The sequence below is a fragment of the Mobula hypostoma genome, chromosome 12 (genome assembly GCF_963921235.1).
Source record: "Mobula hypostoma chromosome 12, sMobHyp1.1, whole genome shotgun sequence".
NCBI lineage: Eukaryota > Metazoa > Chordata > Chondrichthyes > Myliobatiformes > Myliobatidae > Mobula > Mobula hypostoma.
In genome coordinates this window covers 33,402,637-33,425,632 of record NC_086108.1, presented here as the reverse complement: position 1 = coordinate 33,425,632, position 22,996 = coordinate 33,402,637, and the positions used below count along the sequence as shown (strand labels likewise).

Genomic DNA, 22,996 nt, shown 5'->3' with positions numbered 1-22,996 from the left:
TATGCGATTGAGAATCTCTGAAGGGGAAGGATCCAAATCCTCGGCTTTGTCTATTGCCTGTTGCCGGGGTCGGGATCGAAGCGCTCGGCAGAGATGGTGCTCGGTGCTCGGTGTCGGAGCGCTGTTCGGAGGCTTGAAGTTTTAGGACAGATTCAGAGTCGGCTGTGGTCGGGTGCTTCCAGGGTGCTGCATCGGCAAGTTTGCGGTGCTGGAAGCTCATGGCAGGGAGAGTTTTTCTTCCTTCTACCATTTGCGTGAGATGATGGGACTTTCAAGAGACTTTGAGACTTTTTTTTACCGTGCCCATGGTCTGTTCTTATCAAATTACGGTATTGCTTTGCACTGTTGTAACTACATGTTATAATTATGTGGTTTTTGTCAGTTTTTCAGTCTTGGTTTGTCTTGTGTTTCTGTGATATCATTCTGGAGGAACATTGTATCATTTCTTAATGCATGCATTACTAAATGACAATAAAAGAGGACTGTGTGTCCTCATAATCTAATCTAATCTAACTGGATAAACGTAACATTTCGTACTCTGAGGTGGGTTGTCATGCCTAGTTTAGTATTGGTCAGTATACTCTTCATTCTCATAAAGGTGTCTTTTGCCATCCCTATTCTTCTTTTGATGTCCATGTCGCACCTGCCATCTGACGTCACCCAGCTTCCTAAGTGACAAAAGTTCTGTACTTGTTTTATATCTTCCCCATTTATTCTCAGCTTGCAGATAGGATTCTCCATCTTTTTTGATATCACCATACATTCTGTCTTTTTGCAATTCATAGATAGACCCATTTTTGCACTTTCTTCAACAACTATATCAATTAAGTTTTGCAATTCTTCCTCCGTACTTGCAATTAACACAGTGCATATCTGAAATTATTGATGTTTTCACCGCCAACTTTGATTCCCAAGATGTCTCCTATTTTTTGTAGTATTGTTTCACTGTACACATTAAATAAATCAGGGGAGAAAACACACCCTTGTCTAATGCCTCCCTTGATTTTCGTAAACGGACTCACTTCTCCATCTATTCTTACAGCGGCAGTTTGTTCCCAGTACAGATTTCTGATTAGGCGGAGGTCTTTCGAATCTTCATCTAGGATCTTTTCTGATATTGCTCAGTCCTAAAACACTTTTTGCCATGTTTTCATCCATAAGGATTCCTACTGCACTAGTATGGGATGTTCCACAAGAATAAATTAGTGTTTTATCTCTATTCTGACATGTTCCATCACCTATCCAACGAACTTCACTAATTCCCATGATGTTGATCTTTAGTCGTTCCATTTCATTTATCACATTGTCCAATCTTCCTGCTTGATATAGGGTTCTTACATTCCAAGTGGCAATAATTTTCTTTTGTTTTACTTGAATTTTATGAGCAGTAGCTTGATGACAGTCGGGGATCTCCTGCTGACCAGAATCAACCCTACCAAGCGAAGCATCCTCAGTATTGTCTTGAAGATCCTCTTGATGCTGTTGTTGTGCGATACATTTTGTGAGTTTGACCATGGTTTTCTTTGCAAATAAATTCTGGGAAACCTAGTATCTAGCAACGGTGGTTTGCTGTTGCCTACCGTCCGGCAAACTAAAGAAATCGCCATTTCTCTTCCCAAGTGTTCATCCGCCTGTACTATAGCCGTTGACATTTCAGGTCCTAGCTCATCCGCCTTCTCCGTCATAAGTTCAGTTACTGAACTTGCCGGATCTGCTGTTGGCCTTTGCTCGTATCCTGAGCAGAAACTCTTGCAGGTGCTATCGCTCTGGGTCAGAGCGGCCCTGGGAGCAATGAATAACTAAGAGGTAACTCCACTTTCCCCAAAGCTCTGGAAGTCCCCAATCAGAGCCTCATAACCGGTTGCAGTTTAGAGTCATACCCAGGACAATACCAGAAGGTAGACTTCATAATTCATGGGTATTAGAAGTTGTAAAGTTATGTATCCTTTCAATGACAGAATTTCCCACACATTATATATGTGGCTTATATAAATTATTTAAAATAAAGTAATAAAGGTATCAGAAATTAATTTAAATTTTAAAATGGAGTAAATCAGAGTTGTTTTTGTGCTTATTGTAATATTGTTTTCAGTTTTACCTATTGTCAATTGTTCGTAAAATAGGAGAAAAAAATAATCAAGTTACTGTATATCATTACAAAAAAGTATAAATATAATTAATATTGTGAATGTTGCAAAGCTACAAATGAGGATTAAGACAATATAATTTAAATTACTATTAAGGTAATTGGTATTGAAAGAGTGGCTGTGATTCAATCATAATGTCCAAGAGGAATTGGAGAAAAATAATTAATTCAGTATAGCATTAACTGAGCGTAGGAGATCTTATTTAAAGATTAATCATATGATGTTGTGAAGCATGTTGAAACAGCCTGAAATGAACTGGACCAAAGCATTGTTCAAAGCATAAAGAAACCACGTTGCAGATTGCTGGGTAGAAAATGTCCTTTTATGATTTCTCTTAATTTCTTGCCAAGATTATCCATGCTTTAAACTATAAGTTGTAAAACAAGTACAGATTCTTCTTACTTTCAGGATCATTAAATTCTACTGATAAACCTCCTATCGTACTAACAGTTCCTTCTCGAGCAAGACAGTATTGCTTTTAGCGACAATAGATCTGGTGTCGCACCAGATTTATTACACCAGTTTTATTATATTGTTACTAAATACCAATTAACAGGCCTGTGATTGTGCCTTATTAATTGCTCTCTTTTTGTTTTATTTATTTATTTTTTAGATTTCATCTTGTAACTTACAGTAATTTTTTATGTCTTGCACTTACTGCTGCCCCAAAACAACAAATTCCACAACATCTGCCAGAGATAATAAACCTGATTCTGATTCTGAAACCAAAGTAAGAATCCTTCACCATATGACATATCACACAAGAGAAAATATAAGATGTTCCTTGGCATTTCACAAGAGCAATATCACTGCAAGCCATATATTAATGTATCACCAAAAGTTTGGTAAAAAGATTCTGTTTTAAGGAAGGACCTAAAAGAGGAGGAAACTGTTTGAATTAGGGAGTTTTAGGAAGGGAATTCCAGAACCTCAGGGCCATGTGTCAGCAATTGATGGAGCAGAGGAACTTAAAAGTTATAGGACTAAAGAAGATTACAGCAATGGTAAGGAGTAAATCAATAATGAAATGTGATCTCAAGGGTGGGAATTTTGGAACTGAGTTTCCAGACCTGGAGCCATAGTAGTCAAGAAAGTTAAGAACTGGACTTGATGTGAGATGGATGGTAGGCAGTCATGATTTTGGTGAGTAGAAGATTTAAGCGGGCAGCTGACCAAAAGAGCACTTAAACAGTCAACTTTTAAGGTAACAAAGACCTAAAGAAGCCTTTCAGAAATTTGCCAGTACAAGAAGTTACTTGAGATCCATGCATATTTCGAGAATACATGCAGGCTAATCTGACCAATCAAATTGTTCAATTAGAGTTTCCAAATATTTACACCTGCAATGTTTTTGTCTGTGACTACATTTTTCAATGACCCAAATGAGTTGCTAAATTAATCAGAAAAGCAAGAACAACAGTAATTGCAAACAGATGATTGTTTTGACATCTTTGAATTCAGCATTATTTTTTTTCTCTGCTGGGTTGCTAAATTGTGCAGTGACAAATAGTAATGAGAGGAATTTCAAGTCAACCTGGCTGCAATGCTGATCTGCACAGGCACAGAGGAAGCCATGGGTGGTCCCATCAGTCCATACCTCAGACACCTTGGATTTCAGTGCCAAAATCAGGAAGACTCGTATGTGAGCATAATAAATAAAAATGCTCGTACAATAGATTGATAGCATAGAAGATAGTTAAGAGAAGATAGCACCAGCAAACAACACTACCACAGCAACTCTCTCCAGATGGCCCATGAGATTGTCTCTTTTGCTTCTTTTTTTATTTAAATGTGGCTCTGGTACTGCTGGAGCCTGTCATCTACAGTTCAATGGTGGGTTTTCGGGATGATGGAGTGATCTGTCACTTTGCCGTCTCCGAGGAGGTTCCGGTACGCGAATGGCCTTGAGGCCGAGAAACTTAGGGATGGGACGTGAGCCCATGATTGACACCATTTCTTATCAATCTCACTGATCAAATCATCAAGGAAGATTGAAACATCGAAGTGAGTGTGGAAGGCAAGCGGGTGTTCAGCGCTGACTACCAGCCTCTCGCTCGCCGCGGCTGGAGAAAGGTCTCTCTCTCTCTCTCTCTGTCTCTCTCTCTCTCTGTCTCTCCCTCTCACTCTCTCTCGCTCTCTCTCTCTGTCTCTCCCTCTCACTCTCCATCCCACTCGCTGCTCCCAGAGGAAAGCCACTTGGTTCGAGTGGATTCTCTGTCCCCCAATGCGGTCGGAGGATGGTGCTGAAGTTCTGGATCGCCGGTTTGTGGATTGGACTAAAGAACACTGAGCTGAAATGAATATGGAATTCAATTTTTGTGTTTTATTTTCTATGTTTTTGCTCATTCTATCTTGTTGCTATTTGTGGGACGTCTTTATTTGTGCATGGGGGGGGGTGTTGATGTTCTTGTTGCCATTTGTGTGATTTGTTTTTTTTACATGTGGGGGGTTAATGTACTTGTTCTCTTTGTGTGATTCTTTTTTGTGCATGGGGCAGCTGATGTTCTTGTTGCTATTTGTGTGATTTGCTTTTCTGCGTGTGGTGGTGTTGATGTACTCATTGCTATTTGTGGGATTTGTTTTTTTGCATGGGGGTTTGATGTTTTTATTCCCTCTTGTGTGATTTTTTTGCGTGGGTGTTTGATGTTCTTGTTGCCATTTGTGTGATTTATTTTCTTTGTGTGATGGGGGGGTTGATGTTCTTATTGCCATTTGTGCAATTTGGGTTTTTTTTGTGCTTGGGGCAGATGATGTTCCTGTTGCTATTTTTGTCATTTTTTTTGTGCATGAGGGGGTTGGTGTTTTTGTTACCATTTTTGTGATTTGTCTTTTTGTGTGGGCGGAGGGGTAGTTGATGTACTTGTTATTTGTGCAATTTGGTTTTGGTGAATGGGGCGGTTGATGTTCCTGTTGCCATTTGTGTGATTTGTTTTTTTTGTGCATGGGGGGAGGTTGATGATTTCCCTCCTCCCCTCGTCTTCTATTCCCCACTCTGGCCTCCTACCTCTGGTCACCTGCCTATCACCTCCCTCTCAGTCCTCTACTCCTTCCCTTTCTCCTATGGTCCACTCTCTGCTCCTATCAGATTCCTCTCCAGCCCTTTACCTTTCCCACCTGCCTGACTTCACCTATCACCTTCTAGCTATCCTCCTTCCCCTCCCACTTCCTTTTTATTCTGCCGTCTTCCCCCTTCCTTTCTTTCTTTTTCAATCTTTTTATTAGTTTCATGAAGTTAGAACATAACATAGCAATAATACCAATAGTAGGAGATACATTGTTGTACTTAAAATGAGTATTTTTTTTAAATTTTATTTTTATTTGGATAAGGAATTCACAATTATCATGTACTTTTTTCACACATATAACCTTTTCCATTTTTTTATATGTATAAAACTACAATTATTTATACATTCTTAAGTACACATTGAGATGATACAGGACAAAAATAACTGAAGAAAAGTCATGAAAAAGAAAAAAAATAGAAAAAAAAACAAACCCCATCCCAAAAAAAACTAAACTAAACAGGATTAGTCAACTAAACTAAAAGACTTGGGCAATTCTAGCAACTTAAAAATGGAAAAGAAGAAAACCTTAGTGTCGACGACTCCATTCCTCTCAACCACCAGTACAGAGAAATAAAATAAGTTTGGAAATGGTCAAATTACGTCATATGAAAATGCTGAATGAATGGCCTCCAAGTTTTTTCAAATTTAATGGAAGGGTCATAAACCGCACTTCTAATTTTCTCCAAATTCAAACACACCATAGTTTGTGAAAACCAATGAAATACAGTAGGAGGGTTAATCTCTTTCCAATTCAGCAAAATGGATCTTCTAGCCATTAAAGTAAGAAATGCAATCATCCGGCGTGCTGAAGAGGTTAAATAGTTTGACCCTTCCTTTCCCATGCTGAAGATGGGTCTCAGTCCAAAATGACAACTGTTTATTCATTTCCGTAGATGCTGCCTGACCTGTTGAGTTGCACCAGCATTCTAAGTGTGTAGACAGCTCATTTTGCAAGTGCTCCCCAATGCCGTGATTGTAATGGGCCAACATCGCTTCCGCACTCCAACCAGACTCTGCTGCAAGGGTCCTGAATTCCACAGTGTACTCCAGCCCGAGGTGTGAGCCTTGACACAGGGAAAGAATCTGATCTGTTTCCATGCTCCCACTTCCTGGATGGTTGAAAACCAGGCGCATCTCAGCAGTGAGTTCCTCATATTTATTGCAAATGCTGGTTTTATTGTCCCAGTTTTTGGCGACTCAGCTTAGAGCTCACCCGGTCAGGAGAGAGATGATGAAAACAATCGTGGCTCAGTCCACAGAATACAGAGATAGCTGGAGTTCATAGTATCAGACACGCTGGGACAGGAAATTGCAGCTTTGGATTGGGGATCTGTTGAAGTGGTCAGACACTGGAATCTGGGGCTCGAAGGAAGAGGTTGACTGACGCAGGATTGCTGTATCAAGACAGAGAGTTGGTTGAGATTGAGGAACAGATGGTCACTGGTTTCCTGGTGCTTTGGGATCATGTGGCCCTGTCGACGGACGACTTCCTATAGGCGAGCAATCTCTACTGGGTCAATCATTGATTCACCTGCTCTGTCAGGAAATGTAGAGGAGGCTTGACCCAAACTCAGACCAGTGGGGAGGATTTAGTGGTTCACGTTAACTTTAATAATAAACTGCAAAATAACAAGCCACGAGGGGCCACAAAATAAAAGAGAACAGATACAGTCGGCCCTCCATATCTACGGGGGTTTGGTTCTGGGACCCCCTGCAGATACCAAATTCCGTGGATGCTCAAGTCCCGTATATAAAATGGCGTAGTATTTGCATATAACCTACGCACATCCTCCCGTATACTTTGAATCATCTCTAGATTACTTATAATACCTAATACAATGTAAATGCTATGTAAATAGTTGTTATACTGTATTGTTTAGGGCAGTGGTCCCCAACCACCGAGCCGCGGACCGGTACCGGGCTGCAAAGCATGTGCTACCGGGCCATGAGGAAACGATACTATTTGAGTATAGGAGTCAGCTGAACCTTTCCTCATTCCCTGTCATGCACTGTTGAACTTGAACATAGGGTTGCCAACCGTCCCATATTTGCCAGGACATCCCGTATATTGGGCTAAATTGGTTTGTCCCATACGGGACTGCCCTTGTCCCATATTTCCCCCGCTAAGGTACAGCATTCCTATGAAACCATTCGTAAGCCGAAATGGCGTAATACGAAGAAGCGATTTCTATTAATTTATATGGGAAAAATTTTTGAGCGTTCCCAGACCCAAAAAATCATATCAAATAACACATAAAACTTAAAATAATACTAACATATAGTAAAAGCAGGAATGATATGATAAATACACAGCCTATATAAAGTAGAAATAATGTATGTACAGTGTATTCACTTAACAGAATCGGGAAGATTAAGCCAAAACCGAATTGTTGAAAAAAATCAACGCATACACGCATGCATACGTCACACATGCGCACACAGGTGCCCGTTCAAGGCTTCATGGTCATGGTAGTATTTCTTGGGGTAAACACAAGTGTCCTGTATTTGACTGCTACTTTTGTCCCTTATTTGGAAGTGAGAAAGTTGGCAACCCTACTTGAACACCCACACCCCGCGCCCCCCCCCCCCGGTCGGCCGGTCCGCAAGAATATTGTCAACATTAAACTGGTCTGCGGTGCAAAAAAGGTTGGAGACCCCTGGTTTAGGGAGTAATGACAAGAAAAAAAAGTCTGTACGTGTTCAGTACAGGCACAACAATCATAGCTCCTCTGGGAACGCTGATGCTGCCTCAGCATCAGCCGATGCTAATTCTCCCGTGATCTTTAAGTTCTTGAGGCTGTCGTGCTTTACATAGCTAGCCAGCCATCCCTTACTAGCCTTAAACTCCTTCGTCTCGCTCACAACACAAGTAGCGAAAGAACGAGATGCGAGGCAAACAATGCTCAAACAACGAGTAATACTTTTAATCATCTCTAAATTACAGTACTTTATGCTTCCGCTTAGCCTTTGAGGAATTGCTTTGACCACTTAATTGCTTTTTAGGAGCCATTTTTTCACAGAAACAAAGGGTGCACACAACACAAGTAGCGACCGAACAAGACGCGAGGCAAACAATGAGTGCTGGAGAGAGAACTTTCGGGGTTTTTTTTCCAATCCCGATCCGCTGTTGGTTGAATCCGTGGATGTGGAACCCACGGATACAGAGGGACAACTGTACTTAACAAAACAAGGAAACAAAGTGACTGAAGGCTAGGGAAAATGGTTGAGGCTGGCTGGCTCAATGGGTGAACAAGAACTGTGGTTGAGAGCTGGGTTTTAATAGGCTGCAGGTGATGACTTGGGAATGAGTGGCTGGTGACTCCTGTTAGCTGAATGGAGACTGAGAGGTGCCTGCCTGTGCAGGCTTGACATTGTGCTCTTCAATCTCTCCATAGCAGAGCCATTGATGTGCAATGGAGAGCTGTCAACCTGCACCTGTTGCTGATGAGGCCGACCACCATTGTGTCATCAGCAAACTTGATGATTCAATTTGAACTGGGCCTGTTGGCGCGATCATGAGTCAGCAACGTGAACTGCAGCCCCTGGGAGCACTTGAGCTCTGTATGGGTTCATTCCATCAAGAAATCCAGGATCTAGTTACAGAGGGGAGTGTTGAGTCCCAATGAGGACCAGCTTCTGAGGGGTGATTTCTTAAACGCTGAGCTCGATGGACAACATCCTGGTGTATGAGGCATTGTCTTCTAGGTGGGACAAGAAGGAGTGGAGGGCCGAGGCTATGGCATCATCAGTGGACCAGTTTGAGCGGTAGGAGAACTGGAAAGGGTCCAATGTAGCTGGAAGGTGGGACTTTATACGATCCATAACCAGCTGCTTAAAGCACTTCATGACTGTTGAGGTCAGTGCCTCTGAACAATAATCATTTTGACCAGTTACAATCGCTCTGTTGGGCACTGAAATAATGGTGGCTGCCTTGAAGCCTGCAGGGTCAGTGAATTGCTACAGAGAGATATCAAACATGTCCGTCCAGACTTCTGTTAGCTGGCTGAACAACCCCTCAGCAGCTGCCCAGGTATATCGTCCAGCCCTACAGCATTTCGTGGGTTTACCCTGGCTAGGACCCGCTTCACCTCAACTGCAGCCAGACCAGGAGCCCATTCCTCAGGGGGGAGAAGGAGCTTTCGTCAATGTCATATCATTCATTCCGTCAAATTGTGCATTGAAGGCTTTCAGCCTAACGGAGAGGGACAACTAATTACAAGTTATGGAAGCCATTCTGATTTTGAATTACATTTCTCTCAAAATGAAACTCAGTACCTTGCTGTGTTTAATAGCCTCGTCATCCAATGCTACTGCTTTGGAATTTGTGTGTATAGAGTACTCCCTGTCCAGGCTCTGGGCTTATAACAAGAGTGCTGTCATGGTCCGGTCTGTGAAGTCAGCATTCCAGTTCACAGTCCAGTCCACAGACTCCGGGTCTTCCGACTGTCCCTTGTTTCAGTTGGGCTTAATCATCAGCATCTGATGCTCGTCTTGGAGCTGGGAATATAAGTGGCCCTGGGCTCAAGTGTGGATGCTGGGGATGAAAACTGGAGGAAAAAAGAAAAAAAAAATCGGAGAAAAAGAGCCAAGCTGTTGAAGGAAGTTTTTGGCGAGAGTGGAAGTGAACTAGAGATGGAGGATGGCGGGAAAGAGGAACGGAATGGAAAGAGTAAGAAAAGAAAACAGAGGTATGAGATTTCAAACTCTGAGGAATCAGCGGATGATCAAAACAGGACACCAAAACAATGGAAAGGAGATGAGATTAAAGCAATTATAAAACTGTGCGAAGACGGGGCGTCTTTTGGAGATTGGAACCCGAATCATTTGACGAAGGTATTCAACAAATTTATAGGCAAGATCAAAAGAGCAAAGATTTTACGAAATGGATCGCTATTAGTGATTTGTTGGTATAGTGTTCGCAAGGCAAAGTGATAAGATTAAATAAAATAGATGGCAAAAATTACAAAACTCAATACCCAACAATAGAAAGGGAACTAGAGGAGTTATTTTGGGGAAACCAACAAAAGTTACTATGGATGAAATTAAACAGAACGTGAAAGGAGCAAAAATTATTGAGGACAAATGTTTGAAAGCTACAAGAAATGGGAAAAAGTGTGATAGTTTATCGGTAATGATTAACTTTAATGAAGAGAAGTTGCTGACTAACATTTAATTAGGGTATCTGTGTTATGCGGTTAAAATATATATATACCACCGCCTTTATGATGCTATAAATATCAGAAATTCAGGCACATTGTGGCGGTCTGCAGAGGAAAACAAAGATGTAGGAGATGTGCTGGAGCAAATGAATACGGGAAATGTGAGGCAGGAGCTAGGCTGAAATGCTAGCGAGGAACACAGTGCAGCTTATCGAGGGTACATTTATAGCAAGAAGGCAGCTGAGATACAATTTGTAAAAGTAACTCAAGGATCAGTTATGCAGAGGCAGTGAAAGGATTTGCTGAAAAGAAGGCTATCAAGCAAACAGATACAGGGAATAATAAACTGGTGAACTGTGAGGGCTGTAATATGAAAAATAAGGATACACTAATAATGAGTAGAAAGAATTTCGTACCATTTATGGTAGATGCAATTAACTGTTCAGCACAAACAAGAAAAAGAACTGAAAAAAATTAAAAATATAGTCAAGTCTGCAGAAAAATATCTTGGTATTACAGGGATTAGGTGGGAAGAAGTCAAAGAAATGCTGAATGGAGGATCGAGCAGATCACAGGCAGGGGAGATGGAATCTTAATGGCAGTATACTTATCGCAAATGGTCAAGAATTTAAGAAATATGTATCAGAACTTAAGGAAAAACCTCAGATTTTATGTATACAAGAAACATGGTTTGAAACCCAGGGTAAATGTGCAGAACTCCAACAAACAGAAGTACTCAACAAGAACAACTGAGTTGGAAAAGGGATTGGAAAATGGAGGAGCTTATTACAAAGTTACAAAAGGAAAAGGAATTTGTTGCAAAGTGAATTATCTACATTCAGATTATAAAATGAAAACGTGGAAACAAATGAAGAAGAACTCCGAGATCTCAGTAAACAACTGCAGGCTACAATCCAAGAAAAGGAAAACCTGAAAAAAGCAGTAAGACTTGAAAAACAGCAATTTTAAAAGTTAAATGTGCGATAACTAATATTCTTTAACAAGATTTTAGTCTTACAAATGATGCAGATGAAATCAATGTAATTGAGGTAATGCAGCTACTTGAAAACCATGTGACAAAATTAGGGAAGAATAGCAGTTTGTGGCATTATCTAATGAGCGCATAAAGCATTCACGAGGAATTGCTACTACAGAGTGATGCAAGTAGAGATCTGCAGGCTGAACTAGATTATCTAAAGTAGAGTACTCCAGGACATATTTGGTTGGAACAACACAAGCCTAACAGGTGGCGGTAATGCACCGAAAAGCCGGTTTGCCAACCGCCATAAAACAACACAAGAAGAAGAAGTGTGGGTGCTGGTTTGTCCTGTCAGTATCCCCTTGGAGCAACCCGCCGGTGAAAGGCTAGAGCAGCAATTCGTAATCTCTAGGCCTGGTTGGAGGACCACCGCTTCATGGAGCCTTGTCTCTAGTCGGAGCAGTCATCGTGGTATGGATTTGGCTGTTTCCGGGGCCAGCTGAGTGGCCGTCTGCCACTCTGAGCTGGATATGGACTCGGCTGTTTCCGTAGCCTGCCAAGGTTGCTGGCCGCCCCGAGACTCGGTGCCAACCCGGATTGAGCTCCCTTCCTGTTCTTGCCTCCGTGGGGTAAGTTAGGCCGGTCTTTGCCGTTACCCTGAGGCCAGTCTGTTCCCTTCCCCTTTCCATCTGAATCCCTGACAGTTTTCTCTGTGGTTTACCTCAGCAGTCATCCCAGTCCAGTGTCCTAGTAAGCATCCCGGCCCGGCGTCTTAGAAAGGATCCTGGCCCTGCATTCCAAGAAGGAGTACCCCGTCCTGCCCAGGAAAGCCTTGAAGATTCCAAGCCTCATCCAGTCCTGTAGCCACGTCATGTCTTCGCGTAGTTCCGGAGTCCGAGCCCGTGTCAAGACCCAGGTTCTGGGTCCTTGCCCAGTCTCTGGCTTGGTGTCCGTACCCAAGCCTTGAAGAACCCAGGCCTCGCCTAGTCCTGTAGCCAAGCCTTGAAGAACCCAAGCCATGTCCAGTCCTGTAGCCACGTCATGTCCTCGCCTAGTTCCGGGGTCCAAGACTGAGTCAAGACCCAGGTTCTGGGTCCTTGTCCAGTCTCTGGCTCGGAGTCCAAATCCAGGCTCCTAGTTCCCAGTTCCTTATCCTGGTCCCGCTTTCCCAGCCAAAGTCCTAGCCCAAGTCTGTGTTCCTGTCCCAGCTCCTAGTCTGTGTTCAGTCCTGTCCCTAACTCTAGTCCAGTCCAGTTCCCAGTTCTTCAGTGTCTGTGTCCTGCATTTGGGCCTGCCTTTATCCTCCACCATATGACAAGTGCTGAGGATCTGAAATGGCAGAACTAGGCTTTGTGAGCAACTAAAGTTCTTAGAGTTCTGGTTATGAAGCACAAAAACATGCCTTTTGGCACATTAAGTTAAGCTAGCCATCAGCCCCTCATTTACACTTGGTGACAGTTGTGCGTCATGTCTGATGATGTCAGGAAACCTGTGCCGGAGAGTTCTTAAAGAGCAAAAGCCATTGCACTGGGGTATTTCCACTCCCTTGACCTCAGAAGTCCAACAAGCGTCACAAACTGGGTTGCAGAGGATGACCTTGACGTCTTCTCTGTCTTATCATACCCTTTGTTCTTCACGGAGCATTGCAAAACCACCTTCCTAGCCATTGAATCTCATCCACCCAGTCCGCCGGTCACATGCTGAGTGTCAGGTGGGGACCAGAGGTGAGCGAACTCCCCCTGAATGGACACCACAAGCCCCTTCAGCAGGGGTGATACCCCTCCCACCAAGTACACCCATTTACACTAATCCTCCTCACACTTTTGAGCTTTGAGGCGAATAGGAGGAAACCCCACATTTCTCCCACGCAGAGAGTGTACAGACTCCACCCAGACAGCACCCAAGGCCGTACCCTGATGTTGTGAGGCGGTGGTTCCAGCAGGTGTGCCACCTTCTCGACACCTCTTGCTGAGGGGAGTGTTTATACAGCACACACTGAACACCAAAAGGGAACTGCAGACATTACCAATCTGAAGTAAAATCAGAAAGTCAGAAGAGATGAGGCAGGTACAAATACAACATTTGAACTGTATTTGTGTGTATATGGATCGGAAGGTTGCGGGACACAGGCTAAACGCAGGCAAATCGGTGTGGTTCAGGTGGGCACCCTGGTATGCATGGTTTTCGTGCTCTATGACTAACTGACTCTAAAATGCGGGAAACATTCAACTGGTCGGACAGCACCACGGAAAGTGAACAGAATTAATGTTTCATTACCCTGCAGACTGACGCATTTTCTGTTTCTTATTGCAGCAAAAACAAATCTGCTTTTTTTTTAACTTTTGCAGTTACTATGCTTTTATTAACCAAGAGTCCTCGAGTGTCATGTTCAAAAACTTGGACCTTTCCCCAGCCCCCACAACACCCGCCCCCCCCACCCCAGCTGCAGAGACACACACACACACACACACACTACTTTCGATAGCGTGAGCTCGACTAAGGAAGCAATAAAGGGCCGCTGTCAAAGTTTGACGGATGCCTTGTTCCCAGTAGCAACGGTTAACTTAAAAAGCCGCTAGCCGGGGAGGAGCTGGTTCGGACCAGGTCTGCCGTCGGCAGCTGCGGGTGAATGAAAGGGTCTGGACCGGCCGGGAAAGCACTGCACACGGAGCTCACCCCGCTGAATCTGCCCCAACTTATCCCGGGTAGCACCGGCGAGAAGGAGTCGAGCTGCGCTTCGGTATCCTTTATTTCTCCCCGCGCCTGGGTAAGTACAGGTTCCTGGAGAAGGCGGATCCCCAGCGTAATATTTGCACTTCCATTCCTCTTTGTGTCAACTCCTTGTTTACTAATTATTTGAAATGTTTACTTTTATAGATTGTCCCCATTATGTATAAATGTGGTTGACTGATGTTTAATTCAAATGTTCTGACTACCGGTCCTATTAGCTTCATTTTTATTGATCACTTTACTAATCAGTTGCGGGGAAGGTTGCAAGGATGGGTGAACAACTGGGGTGAAGTGCCCCACATTCCTTCCAACAGTCCCAGGCCCCGGTTGTAACATAAAATGCAGGTGCCGCACAGCTGGACATTTAGCTGAGATGGGATCTGAGGGGAGCCCAGGTTTGATGTGGTTTTGAAATTCAGCAGGCTTTGATAGTGAGCAGTAGCTGAAAACTCACCAGTATTCAACTTCTACAAATGCTCCCTAAGTACCATAGTGCCTGTTGTATACCCCTGAGAGTTCCTCAGTCTGGTGCTCTCTGTAACAAGTTTACACTTACAGAGAACTGTCAAACATGAAACTGTGATCTAAAGCATACAAAGACTAAAGTATAATTTAAACTGGTATGAGAATTAGATGTGTTTGAATCAAGCATGTCATTTGTACCTTGGTCAGTTTTTAACTCCATTAATATTTGGCTCCGATCTCTTTGTATTTACCTGGATTTTACACTTGGATTAATCAAGTTCTCTGTTCTCTGCTTCATTGTTCCCTCTGCCTCTTCTGGGGAACTCTGGCTAGCCTCATTTTTTTCTCTCCTGTAGGTAGTGCTTCTAGACCAGGGTTTCCAAGCTTTATTTTCATGCCATAGACCAATACCATTAAGCAAGGGCTCCATAGACCCCAGGTTGGGAACCCCTGTTCTAGATGGTATCTGAATCCTTTCTTCTTTAGTCACAGGTTCGATTCGCCCCAGACTGCATTAATCAATTATTTTAGATTTGTTAATTTGCTTTCCCCTTTCCTTCCCAAAGAAGACCCCAAACTCTCCTTTCTTCCTCCAGCGAAAGATCCTACTCTAACTACCTACAAATGACTGAAAAGGTCAGTAGAGTGTTGGATTTCTCAAAGGTACAAAGAGCTGAAAGCACCAGGTTGTAAACTTGGAGGATATATTAACCGTCAAGGTGGTTGAGTTCTGAGTCATCAAATAATGCCAGAACTAATAAGACTATGTTCGGAACAAACGATGCATTGAGGAGTCTTAGGAAATTGGGAATGATCTAATTGGAACTGTTAATACTTGGGTAGCAGGATGGAGATATGTCTCCACCAAAGGAGAGATAAGGCAGTCCTTCCCTCCGCTGGCCTGCATGTCAGCCTTGGTCAAGGTATAGCACATGCTGAGCCCTCTGATCAGGGTAGCGTGAAGCCATGGGGACAGGTGGTGGACGCTTGTTATGAGCAGCTGCTGCATATCACAAGTCCTGGTTCTGCGACTACTGACGCCAGGCAGACCACCTCTGAAGAGTACTGATAATGGCTAATGTCACTCATCTTGTAAAGTCACTGTCCAGTAGAAGGCAATAGCAAACCATTCATGGAGAAAAAATTTGCCAAGAGCAATCATGGTCGTGGATAGACCATGACCACCCACGTCATACAACAAAGCACAAAATGATGACGACTCTTAACGAGATAATGTAATTTCCGTTCTATTTTCCAGTTCAATTCCTTGAGATAGAAGTAAACCTGTCATATTTACCAAATAATCAGCCACAAGCTGCCCTGTGATGTCACTGTCTTGTTACTTCCCAGCCACATGGAGTGCCCTCCTCTGAAGGGAGTGCTGTCTCAGATTGTCTCAGAGCTTCAGGTGTGCTCTCCTCCTTCACCTAGTCAGCTCACTAGGGATAAGTGCTGACTGGGGGCGGGGGGGGGTCTCAGCCCTCATTACCATCCCCATTCCCTTCCTGGTCCAGGTCAGTTTACTCCTCTTGAGTGAGTGCAGCTTCAAGCTTCCATCTCCTCTGCCATTCCTACATTGCTCCTCCTGGTCAGTTCACTGTCCTTGCTGAGCGCAAGCCTCTGGTTTCATGGTGCCACTGCTCTCCAATCTGAATCCCAGTCAGTTTCCTTCATCCAGGTGAGTATTGGTCTCAATTCTTGGGCCTTTACAATGTCCCCACTTCCTCCTATTCCCAGTCAATTCACTCTGTTTGATTACTGTAGCCCCCAGAGAATTATTGGGGCTTTCCCCACTTCCTTCCCAAAAAAAGAGACACAAAACCCTCCTTTCTTCCTCCAGTTAAAGATCCTACTCTAACTGAAACGGTCGGTAGAGTGTTGGCCTTCTCAAAGGAACAGATGTACAAGGGGCTGAAAGCACCAAGTTGTAAACTTGAAGGATATACTGGCCTTTAAGATGGTGCAGTTCAGTTTCACCAAACCAAATTAAGCTCAGAGCAAGTGACACTTTGAGGCGATTTCCCTTTGCCTGGTCTTAGGAAGTTAGAATGATCTACTTGGAACTGTTAAGATGATGGAGAGCATTATCCTAGAGAATCTCCCTGGGCTTGAGGAATCCTGGATGTGGGAGGATAGCTTGAAGTTATAAGCGAGGTCCTATATTGATGATCTGTAGAAGCAATTCCCTACAGCTGTCTCCCAAAACAAAAGATCCACAAAGGCTATCACTCGGAAACGTCAGGTGAGACTGGCTGACTTTAATGTCAGAAATGTAATTGCTGAAAATAGCTCATAGTTCAGGCAGCCACTGTGGAGGGAGAAACAAAGTGTCTGCTGCACACTTGGATCTGCACCCCTCCATAGCTACTGCCTCATCCGAGTAATTTCAGTGCCTTTGCCACAGACGCGGGTTCAATCCTGACTTCTGGTGCTGACTGTGCAGAGTTTGCACGTTCTCCTGTGACCATTCCGCTGGCTCTGGCTTCCTCCCACGTTCCTAAGGTCTGCATATCAGTAGCTTAATTGACCACTTTAAATTGCCACTAGTGTGTAAGCGAGTGGGCGTGTCGGTCGAGAATTGATGAGAGCAAAAACTCACATTGACAGAGGAACTCAGCAGGTCAAGCAGCATCTGTGGAGTTAAAGTGCTGGCCAGTGTTTCATGTTGAGACGTCGCATCTGGAAATTGCTGAGAAATGCAGGGAAAATAAATAGTAGGATTAATGTGGGCTGAGTGTGAGCAGATGCTTGTTGGTCAGTGTGGAATCGGTGGGTTATAGGAACTGCTTTCTCACTGTATTGCTTATGAATCTGTCTACAGTTTGGTTGATTTTTATTCACTGATTTGGCTGCACAGAACCTAACAAAGGCAATTCAGCCAGGTAGGCTGCAGATCAACCACAAGGCAACTGAATGCTGGAATGCTGGGCACTGAATGGACTAACACTGCTCCCACATTTCCTTCATTTCTTTTCAAAAACACCGTGTCTGTAGTCTCGATCACCAAATAAGCTGAAGGTAAATTCTGCTGCTGCACTGTGATCAAGATTGCATTTGATATTTTTATAGGATAGCTTTTATATGTGTGTTAATCTGCCAGCATGGCTTCTGGCTGCTAAAGCTTCTCTTGCAGCTTCAGCAGGGAAAATGCAACGCCTTAAGTCGCACGCTTTGGAGGGAGACGTAGCGAAGTGGCTGGAGACAGAGAGGCGTGAATCCAAGCGTGCAGAAACTAGACTCAGGAATGGACTTCACGACTTGGAGGAGGCGAGGTTTTATTGTATCAACAGAATGATGAAGGAACAGCAACGTGTCCAGAGAGATCTTATCACGATAAAAAATGGTAGGTTGCCCTTGCTAAGATAGAGAAATTCACACATTGGATGTCCTGAAGTTGCCACTGGGCAGAGACAGTTCACTCTGGTTCATTTCTAGTGGCAAAGTTAAACAACCACATGCCAACTGTCTTACTGTTTTTATCTTACAAAGATATAACACCACTCTTCCTTTAATTTCCCTTCTGTTACATTCTCTACACCTCTTTGTTCCATTTCGTGTGCACTCTCAGACTCTGCAGCTGGGAGACAGATAACTGTTCTACTCTCTCCACAGATGCTGCCTGGCCTGCTGAGTGTGTCCAGCATTCTCTTCCTTTACTATTGACACATTGCATCCTGAAGATTCCAGAAATTTGAAAGCCAGATCATGCTCGCATTTAACCACTTCTTCCCCATATTTTTTTAAAACTTAAACTGTACATGTATAATTTGGAAGTTGCTAGTACAGGAATTTATTTTACAACCTTCAGGTGATTCTAATCAAGCCTTAATCATTACTGAACTATAAGATTTGGAAACCAAGTGGAATACCTTCCCTCAGCAATCTGGAGTTCCCATTACATCATGCAGCTAACCCCTGAACGATATGTAAGTTATACACCACTGCTCTGAAATAATTCAAGAGTATGTGAAATGGCCTGATTGTTGCCACATCCCACTGCTTGCCCAGTGGGTGTATCGTTCAGATAGCAAGGTAATTAAACCGAAGGAATGCCGAGCAAAATCTTTCTCCACTACACTGTTTAATTGTTTACTTAGTGGGTCTGTGACTGGCGTTGTGCCAGGCATTGCTCACTAATGTGTCAACAAGTGCATTCTGATATCAGTTCTAAATTTTCATTTTACTTTCAACCTGTGTTCCACTTTTTTATAATGGATATTGAAATACTGTGCTAGAGCTACTACTTATTACTGTACGTTCCTTTAACAAAAATTGCAGCCCCTTAGCACCTCAGAGAGGTTTCGACCCTGGAGATCAGTGTCCTGTACATCCCTCATTAGGTGTCCCCTTTCCATACCCTTGCATTGACTGACCAGACCATCTTATGCTTCCTCTTCCTTAAGCCATTTCAGCTATTGGTTCCGTTTACTGCGGTCACTACCAGTCCTACGTTTCTTATACGTATGACAAACAAGGGTCTGCTGAAATGTCCAAGTCTCTCCCAACTTCACCTGAGATTCTTTCAGCACAGTCCATGGAATGTTTCTACTTCCTGGAGCAACTAAAAGACTACTGGAGGAACCCAGAGGGTTGAGCAGCATCTGTGTTTGGTAAGGTAGCTGTAGGAAGTAGTAGGTTTATAGTAAACAGCTCCAGATGTTTATCACCTGTGATAGAGTCAGAGAGATCCAGGGAAGGGAGAAAGGCGTCAACATATGATCCAAGTGAATCTGAGGACAGGATGCAAGGTTGTGAGCCTGTCATCTGGTGATTATTCCCTATCTGTTCATAACTTGTTGGATTTTCCCCAGGGTATTCTAAGAAGAAGGCAGTAAGCTGTTTCGGAAAGCTACGCCCAGATACTAACACTGCAGTTAAGGAAAGCCCTGACTTCGGCAACAAAGTTTCACTCGTCAAACCACCTGCAAAGGACAGAAGCTTCATCTTGGCATCAGAAAGAATCAGGTAGCAAAATATTTACCTGATTTTGCGCTCAACATTTTGAACCTGTAATTCAATAATGTTAGCAGGATTTGTTTTAGTTTCAGACCTAAGGATTTTTAGGTACTTAGCCAAAGGGATTCTTCAGCCTGTATATTCCGCTCATCTGATGTGGAAACTGGGACTGACATTTCCACACATGTCGGTTAAGGTTGACAATGACAGGGTTGGTCCACCATGAGTAAATATGAGCGTGGACCACACTGGGTCTAGATGGCTGCTTCCGCTGGCCACCCACTGATTGCACACTGGTCTCCACGCCTTGATTGCTCCATCTCCCACCCATCTCGTGGACAAGGGTTTGTTCACAGGTGAAACATTTCCAGTGCCCATTTATTATTGCCCCAGGCCTTGATGGTCACACATCTGAAATGGCCACTGGTACCGTCACTCATTAGGGTGATTAGAAAACTTGCTTGGCGGGATTGTTTTCATGAAATCCATGCTGACATACATTTATTAGTTACTACCTAACCAAATAGCAATTTGTTTTGTCCTGTATGCTTGTTTTCACATATTTAGTGTCAGAGAATCATACTGAACCAAAACAGGCCCTTCAGCTCTCCAAGTCCAAGTCATCAAACACCTAATTCTACAATAATCCCAGTTTATTTTTCCTACATTCCCATCAATTTCCCGCAGATTCTACCACTCAGCTGCACATTATAGGCAACTGACAGTGGCCAACTAACCTATTAAACATAAACTTAACCATTTTATTAGACTATTAGAGTTGAAAAGTATATAACAATTGCTCTTCGGCCCATCGTGTCAATGCTGACTTTCGTGCCTATCTACAGTGCCTAGAAAAAGCATTCACCACATCCCCCCCCCCCCCCGGAAGTTTTCATGTTTTATTGTTTTACAACATTGAATCACAGTTGATTTAATTTGGCTCTTTTTGACACTGATCAACAGAAGAAGACTCTTTTGTGTCAAAGTAAAAACAGATCTCTACAAAGTGGTAGGCTAATTCATTCATGGAAAATTAAGGGATGAACAGTAGTTACTGGCCATGGCAGTGATGTTCAGGAGTGCAAATAAATAGATTAAAAAAGAGCTTTGTTATGCTGATTGGCCTGTAGTTGTCAGGTTTATCCATCTTTCCATCTATAAATTGCCATGCTCCAGTTTCTAGAACCATTCTCATTTTTCTGGATGTTTTAAAGAATGAATTAAAATAGATACATTTCTAGACAGAAACACATCAAGAAATATGGGTAGAGAGAGGGAGTAAGGTATTGATATATTAGCATATGGGATGCCTGCTTCTATTTTCTATGTTTCTTGGTTTCAGCCAAACCCTCTATACTTTCCAGATTCAGTGACATGGGATACATTAGTGTAGACAAGTTGACTTTTCTACTTTGAGAATAGCCACATTTTATCAGTTCATATTCAATCCAGTTTCACTACCAAACAAGAGAAAGTCTGCAGATGCTGGAAATCCAAGCAGCACACACAAAATGCTGGAGGAACCCAGCGAGCCAGTCAGCAGCTATGGAAGAGTACAGTCGATGTTTTGGACCGAGACGCTGAGGAAGTTTCACTACCAGCTCTTCATTTTAACTGTAACTTTGAATTGTTTTCTGTCCCTGTGCAGATACAATTCAGGGTAATACTGGGGTACCTTTGCTTTGTCCTTGGCCTCCATGTCTCCTCTTTGATCTCTGATCAGTTCTGTTTTTCCTTTATCTGCACTATAACCATATTCTTGCTGTTTGTTTAAGGAAAGTCTTTTATGTTGCTTTTCATGTTTGCCACCAAACTATTCTCTCATTGCCACTATCGTTATTCCATTTGCAGAGGTAATTTGTACTTTTTATTTTCAAGTTGTCTCTTTGAGTATGAATCTTAATATTGTCAGGAGCCTCCTTTTCCCATTCTTATTCCCAATTACATCATTCAAGAAACTTTAATTTTGGATGCATTTCCCTCATGTCTCTCACGAGTTAAACAAGCTACGTCCTCAACAAAAAATTTAAATATGTAGTTTTTGTATCTAATCAACATTTTTGGAAACCTCCTATTTTTGATAACAATTTGCCTAAAGCCAGAGACAGATCCTTTTCTGATCCCCTGAAGTTAACCTCACCCTGTTAACTTATCGTATACAGTACTGGACAGTTCTTTGCATGTTTCCACAATTATATGCTGCATTTAAATATATAATGATCAATGTCCCCTAAGTGATCTCTCATTAAAATTTGTTCCATTTCATTTCACATAACCACATCGAATATGAGTTCCTTCTTCCAGGAGTTCCATTCCCTTTTTGTTACTAAACTGCTATTGTTCCTAATTAGGATGATTAAATTTCCCCATTACCATATCTTGTAGTTACAGAAGCATAGCACATAGAAATATAGAGCACAGTATGGGCCCTATGGCTTACAAAGCTGTGCCAACCCTTTGCTCTGCTCTAGAATCACTCTAACCCTTCCCCCTTGCATAGCCTACACTCCTCCAGTTTTCTTTCATCCATATGGCTATCTAAGAGTGCCCCAAATCTGTCAGAGGGTGGTGCGGTGGAGATACATCTCTAACAAAGGAGGTGTAAGGTGTTCCGACCCTCTGCTAGCCTGCAGGCCACCACTGGGGAAGGTGCAGTACCTGCTTAGACCTCCGATTAGGGTCACATGAAGCCATGAGAGGAGGTGGTGGATGGTCTTAGAGCAGCCAGTGCATATCACAAGTCCTGGTTATGCGACCACTGATGCCAGGCAGACAATCCCTGGAGAGTATTGATAATGGCTGGGGTCACCTGTCTAGTAAAGACACTGCCCAGTAGAAGGCAATGGCAAACCACCTCAGCAGAAAAATTTGCCAAAATCAATCATTGTCGTGGAAAGACCAAGATTGCCTACGTCATACGACACAGCACATAATGAAAGAAAGAATATATCAGGCCCCACCAACAACCTGGCAGTGCATTACAGGCATATACCACTCTGTGTAAAGAACCTACCGCTGACATCTTCTCTGAACTTTCCTCCACTCAGATTAAAAGGAAGCCCTCTAGTTATCACCTTTGCTGTCCTGGGACAAGGTACTGGCTGTCCACTCTATTGATATTCAAGGTGTGGCAGCATGTAGCATAGTGTCAGTGCATTGCTTTAAAGCACCAGCGATCACTGATCGGGGTTCAATTCTCACTACTGCCTGCAAGGAGTTTGTGCACTCTCCCCGTGACTACAAGGGTTTCCTCCGGGTGCTCTGGTTTCCTCCCACTTTCCAAAGATGTACGGTGAGTTGTGGGCATGCTATATTGGCACTGGAAGCATGGTGACACTTGCTGGCTGCCCAGCACAATCCTCCATGATTTGATTTGACACAAAGGGTGCAGTTCACTGTATGTTTCAATGGACATGTGACGAATAAAGCTAATCTTTAAAAATCTCTTTAATCTATGCCTTTTATAATTTTATATACCTCTATAAAGTCACCTCT

General features: G+C 43.1%; 1 protein-coding gene across 7 annotated transcripts in view; it reads left to right on the top strand.

The window, feature by feature from the left end:
- Positions 1-1,409: 1,409 nt before the first annotated feature.
- Positions 1,410-22,996, top strand: part of LOC134355130 (coiled-coil domain-containing protein 190) — a 33,722-nt gene continuing 12,135 nt past the window's right edge. The window contains exons 1-4 of one of the 7 annotated variants that reach the window (XM_063064892.1): positions 13,851-14,117; positions 17,403-17,563; positions 17,667-17,888; positions 19,357-19,510. In XM_063064892.1, coding sequence (XP_062920962.1) covers positions 17,693-17,888; positions 19,357-19,510 — 350 coding nt within the window. In that variant the 5' untranslated portion in view covers positions 13,851-14,117; positions 17,403-17,563; positions 17,667-17,692. Of the gene's footprint in view, positions 1,502-13,850; positions 14,118-17,366; positions 17,564-17,645; positions 17,889-19,356; positions 19,511-22,996 lie in introns of those variants that run through there. The other 6 variants (XM_063064894.1, XM_063064895.1, XM_063064891.1 and 3 more) reach the window with 6 other exon arrangements.